The sequence below is a fragment of the Hesperophylax consimilis genome, chromosome 13 (genome assembly GCF_061612785.1).
Source record: "Hesperophylax consimilis isolate HC1 chromosome 13, BYU_Hcon_1.0, whole genome shotgun sequence".
NCBI lineage: Eukaryota > Metazoa > Arthropoda > Insecta > Trichoptera > Limnephilidae > Hesperophylax > Hesperophylax consimilis.
The window spans coordinates 14,339,147-14,345,326 of record NC_142848.1 but is presented as its reverse complement, the minus strand read 5'-3'; the positions used below and the strand labels follow the sequence as shown (position 1 = coordinate 14,345,326).

The following is a 6,180-nucleotide window of genomic DNA, read 5'->3' as shown; positions in this document are numbered from 1 at the left end:
ATAGAAAAGTCATAGAAAAATTAATTCGTCGACGGATGTGAGCAGTGATACCATGTCCCAAAAATGAAAAACCATGTTTCAGGGGTAAAAGAAACATAATTGTTAAAACTATGCTTTGAAGGATGCAAAGCGTGTTTTTCGTAAGTTTTTTTTTTATCGGGAATTGCAATAAAACAACGGTACCGAAGTAAATGATATCTACGTGGAGTAATAGGGAGAAAGTTAGTAATCCATCCAAATACTCCAAATGTAATGATTGTTGATTTTTTTTAAATGCAACCGAAAAATCATAAAATAAGTTGATTAAAAGTGCAATGTTGCTTTGGATTTTTTTCTAATTATGTTGTTAAATGATCTATCTATCTGGTGAAATATTTTTTTAGGAACTCCGTTTCCCTACTGAAACCACAACTGAATAAAAATATGCATTTTATATTCCTGAATTAGGGATTTCTTCCACGCGGCCCATGCTAAAAAAATGTCTCACTCAAAAGTATACATTTTTGGTGACCGGTAAAATACCATGTCTTGTTTTTCGATAAAACCAGATACGGTTTTTTGAAAACTTTTGGGATTGTTTTTCGAAAAAAAAATGTATATGTAAATGATTCGAAAAACCATGAAAACATGGTAAAATCCATGCATCTGGCAGCACTGGATGTGAGCATAGATATTAGATGTAAATACTAGATGATAAGTAGTGATAATAAAAATAAATTTAATAGGCAGGTACTTTGTATTTTATTTTCAATAATAATTAATACTTTTTAGGCATGACAAATAAATTATATAATTACAGTGTAATTAATTTACAAACAAAAAATGTTTTAAATGCATAAATACAAAAACGTGCATAGCAATAAAAATAAATTATAAAACGAAAATCTTAATAGTAGGTAAAGTACAAAAATAGTAGGTACGGTATTTTACATATTTAATTTAATCTTTGGGTGTTTCAACTGTGGGCTGTGTTTCCTTTGGTCGTGTTGGTCCAGTCTGGGTAATGGGGACTACTCTTTCTGTTCCCGGTGGAGGCAGAGCCTTCTTCAGGGAGCAGATAGTCAAGACACCGTCTGAAGAGAGAGACGAAATAACTTCTGAGGCCTCATGTCCCTGGGGAAGGACATAACGCCTTGTGAATTGCCTTGAAATGAAGCCATGTTCGTCTTGTTTCTCTTCGTGTTTGCCTTCAACAATCACACTGTTGTTGATTGTTTTGACTGTGATTTCATTAGGGGAGAACTGCTGAACGTCAAGGATGACCTGTAAAAAGTATAATGTGTTATAACAGTGTCTCCGTGTACCCAATTGGTATGAATGTTATGATTAATTACATTTTCATGAAAATGAATGTCTCATCCCTCCACCCTGTATCCCAGGAACACGGTGGTTGGTAGGACGCGTCTACATCGCTACTAAATTACATTTTAGTCTGTAGTCACCTCAAACTTTTCCTTATCCAAGTTGATTGTAGAAGCAGATTCCTGCCTGGTGATGTTGTGTGTCCTCCAGGGCCTGAAGTAGGAGTTGCGGAAGATAGAGTTGTTGGATTGGAAGGAACCAAGAGACGACAGGAGGTCATCCCTCCTCAGTCCGGCACCAAAGTGTTGATCAAGCAGGCGGGATGGACGCTCCCTCTCGAAGTCTTCCCACCAGTCACGGAACATTAGTGGAACTACTGACATCTGGAAATTAAAAAAAAATGCTGTAAAAAATATCTGTAAGTAAATAATGTAATAATAATAATAATAATAATTGGATAATTTGTAGAGCGCCGTTTTTGTGAAAAATCACCTCAAGGGCATAAGGGCAATACATTGATATACATATTTTAAAAAGTGATTATACTGCCGTCAAATTATTTTGATAGACTATTTACAATACCCCATAGATAAGTAGGTACTTATAAGGCAAAATTTAAAAAAAATTGTGAATTGAATCTCTGAAATTATGAAAAGCTCAAAGAAGACAATACTATAATATTTGGCTAATTTATACAGCGCCATTTTCGTGAAAAATCACCTCAAGGGCGCTGACAAAATAAAATACTTAGGAACTTGTTAACAAACCACCTCAAGTTATTGTTACATATGAAAATGCTATTCGTGAATACTAAAGCTTATTTATACACAAATCTGAATCATAAATGCATAACCCAAGCAATGAATCTAGTTATTTCGGGAATAGATTGGCGCGAGTCCAAACCTATGATTCCGGAATACTGACTCAATTCACAGGTGCCTCCTATCTGGCCAACATTTACTTGTTATTTATTATTGTTTTTGGCGTTAGGGAAAGAATGCCTGAAAATTCCTTTTCAAAATTTATAAAATAATAATAGGTGGTAGAGGTGGCTATGTAATTTTTTGTATGTTTTTATTTAGTAATGAAAATAATATTTTTATATCCAGTATTAACCTTTTAATAACTTATTTCTATGACATTATGGACACTTTACATTAATCTAAAACTTATTCTTTTTAGTATTTAGGCATAACCCATGAAAAACAGCAAGGCTTTTAGCTTATTTAACATGTGTCGGTAGTTCATTAAAAATCTTAAATTCTTTAAAATAGATATTATTTTGTTCCCGAAAAATTTGTTTTTGTAAGTCTAAAATCTCCACAGTTTCTCGTGGGGTAGCCATTAGAATTAGTCATGTTTATTTTGGAGCGGCCTCCCAAACTAGCAAGAAAATAAGAATCTAACAAAAATGTGGAGAAACAGATTTTAGGATTTAGTAAATTGTGAACTATTATATATATATATATATATATATATATATATATATATATATATATATATATATATATATATATATATATATATATATATATATATATATATATGATGTTAAAAGAAAGCATGAAATTTGAAGGAAGCTAAGTACAAGAAACTGTCAAAAAAATACGAAGTTTTTTTTTGCAAATCGTTTTCAAAACCGAGGGAGAAGAAAACATTCTAAAAGCCTGAAACTAAACATGGTTGCGACAAAACGTGGTAGAAGGCGAATGGATATTAACAAACTCTCTCATTTATGTGATTTTGTTTTCTTTTTCAGTAAAAGAAAATTTAAATAATGGGTTTGTATATTTTTATCAATTGCAAAAAGGTGTGATCTTAACAAAGAAAGTTATGCGCTGTATAATTACTTTACACTTTTTGCAAAATGCACTTAAAGATAAAATGACATGTTTTTATGAAAAGTTATTAAAAATAACACTTTATCCTTTCAACGAATGAATCAGGTATATATCAACAATATTTTAATAAAAAAAAATCATTTAGAGGCGTTTGTAGTTTATAAAAAAATGTTATGCCTATTATTTCACTTCAATATCACTCCATCCACTTGTAACTTCAGTAAATACCGGACATTTATTTATTTGAAGGAGATTTCAATAAAGCATATTAAATAAAATTAAAACTCGAAACAATATATTTATGGATATTTGTATTAAAACTTACCTTGATAAAGCACAAGAACACAAAAGAAATGCAAAGAAAACTGGAGTCGAAGCGTAAGTAAACACTGCTTGAATTCGTATGACAGTTGGTCCAGAACGCAGACTCTTATAACGAGAGATGCGGAGATCTTCCGCCCACCGCAGACGCTTCTAGCTTCCTAGTTCCTAGGGGCTATGATACAGAGAACAGATTTAGCAGCGGTGACCAAAGTGTGGGGAAGAATGAGCCTGTGCCAAGAGTAAATTATTGTTATTTACGATCGATAATATGAAATATTCGACTATTTGCCGTGAGCGGGAGGTGACCAGGATGGAAGGTGGGAATGAAGCGATTATTATGTATTAATTTGTCATCTTATTATAATTATCTCAAGGTTCACCCGTGCATTATTTTCCCCCATATTTCACTGAAAATCTCGCTGAAATTGATTAAGCGCATTACATAATTTTCGTATGATTCAGTAACATATGATTTTCCAAACTAAATGAGGAAAATTATTTTATTTTATAGACATTTCAACTTATTCATGGGCACACTCTTATAACTTTTTTCGAATAGGCTACACGATAGAAAGAATGACTATTGACCGCTCGGTGGTTGAGTTGACATAGTCCAGGCACAGTTCTTTCAATTCCTCGGCTGGTTAAGTCCTCCATCACAACACAAGCAACATTTTCAGCTTATTGTGGTGGCAGTAGGAGATTTTCAAATATTGTCATGTTATTCGTAGGACAGGTTTTTGTAAAAAAATAAATTATTAATTAGCCTATACGGTACATATTCCCCTTTTATTTTTTGTATTCCACTCCATTCAGGAGGCCTACAAACTCCGGGGAACGAATTATAAGTTGGTACATATTCCCCAATTTTTTTTAAATTCCACTCCACACAGGAGGCCCAACACTAGGGAACGAATTATAAGCAGGTACATTTTCACCTTTTTTCTTCTTATTTTGAGGTTATTATAATAGGTTCGAGGTTGAGGATAAGTGTTTTTTAAGGAAGTGCGGAAGGAATAAGGTAGTAGAGAGGAAACGCAAAAGCCAAAATATCAAAATCATAGAATAAACGAGAAAACTAGAAGAGCGTTGAATGTAGTTTTAAATGGAAACAAATGTGCCACTGACTAAGTACCTTTTGGTTCTAGACCATTTGGCACGCGGTCTGTCTCTCTTACACTTGCCTGAAATTGTATATCCTCATCCCATTTGAATTTAGTAATCATTGTGAAACACAGTTTTGTATGGAAATATTGGCCCAAATTGGGCTTATATTTGGATCACGCCACAAGGCACTTTTTGTGTTATTATTTATTCTATGAACAAAATGACCTGTCATGCGGGAAATGTCAAATGTGTATAGGAAGCCCTCAGGAAAATGATGTCATATTTAGGGATGCTGTGTGGAGGGTATTTCTGAGAAGGAAAAAAGGTTTGAGGGGTGGGAAGGAATCTGGGGGTCAATGTATCCAGGAGTGACAAGGTGCAAGGCAATGTTCCAGGTGCAAGTCAATGTTCTGAGAGAGTCCGGCTTGAGAGATCAAAGGGTCTCCATCAACTAGTCTCTCTCGATCTGACCCAACACGCAGTACGTGGGCAGACGCATCCGACGCCAACACCTGGACAAACCTCACCCCATGATTCCGGGCACGACTGCTAAGTCACCAAACGTGGTGAACCTCTTGGGGTGACATATGGCAGTGGTATTGATTATACAATAAATGGTTCCCGGGGCGGCGGTATAAATACCCACCTTCCAAATTGCTTGTCTCCCGATTGGGCACCGATGCCAAAGAAATCCATGGTAGTTCTTCGGAACATTATTGTTAATACAATATAATTATTTTGGTTCTGTACTTGCAACATTCTAGTAGCCAATTTGAAAGATTTTTTGTTGTTCGAACGAGGATTGAACCTTCCTCCCCAGGGACTGGCTTTTAAACTACTGTGAACTTTTAAAATATCTTAAATAAAAATAAAAATAAATTTTTAAATATTTATGTTGAGGGATCAGTAGGATTTATAGGCCCTGTTAGAAGTACTACCGAGCCGAACCCTCTGATATGAAAATATCTGGAGACGGTGAATTTTTTTTCCCATTTGATCTCTGGTGAGTTGACGTGTTGTTGTTCTTGTATTGTTTTGTATTTATTTTGCTTATATAATGCACTTACATAATGTTGATTGACTAGATGATCATTTGTGGAAAAGTGAGTGGAAGGGTTAAGTTTTTCCTTTGGGGAAGATTTAACCCGGACAACTAAATCGGAAGTTTAAAAAATAAAATAAAAATGTGTTGACTGAGGATTGAGCTTTCTGGAGTCAACACCGCTAACACCTAAGCCAAATCCTAATTGGATAGTACCGACATTTTTTATCATTTAACTTCCGTAATTGTTTAAATACAATTTAATCTGATTTCAGAAAAATGCGTTTGTGATGATGAGAATGCATTGTCATCGACAACGAGTCTATCCGCCGAGTTTCAGCTTAATCGGATGTCGGGAAGTGGGTTAATTTCCACTTCCAAGATTCCATTTCATTAATTTATTCGTTCAATCAAGAAAATAAAGCCGAGATATGATTTGAGATTTTCACGGCTAAAAGTATTATAGTTTATTTTTGGGGTATTATGCCATATACGTCTTACACATCTGCCCTATTTTCGTATATTACCCTTGGTTTTTGCGTGTCTGCGCTAGTATTTTATTAA

At 34.4% G+C, this 6,180-nt stretch overlaps 1 protein-coding gene across 1 annotated transcript; it reads right to left on the bottom strand.

The window, feature by feature from the left end:
- Positions 1–717: 717 nt before the first annotated feature.
- l(2)efl (lethal (2) essential for life) lies at positions 718–3,626 on the bottom strand. Its single transcript, XM_089638791.1, has 3 exons — positions 3,469–3,626; positions 1,443–1,685; positions 718–1,263 (listed from the first exon to the last, which is right to left on the bottom strand). The coding sequence occupies exons 2-3, from the start codon at positions 1,683–1,685 to the stop codon at positions 940–942; spliced, it is 567 nt and encodes a 188-aa protein (XP_089494917.1). The 5' UTR covers positions 3,469–3,626; the 3' UTR covers positions 718–939.
- Positions 3,627–6,180: the final 2,554 nt, after the last annotated feature.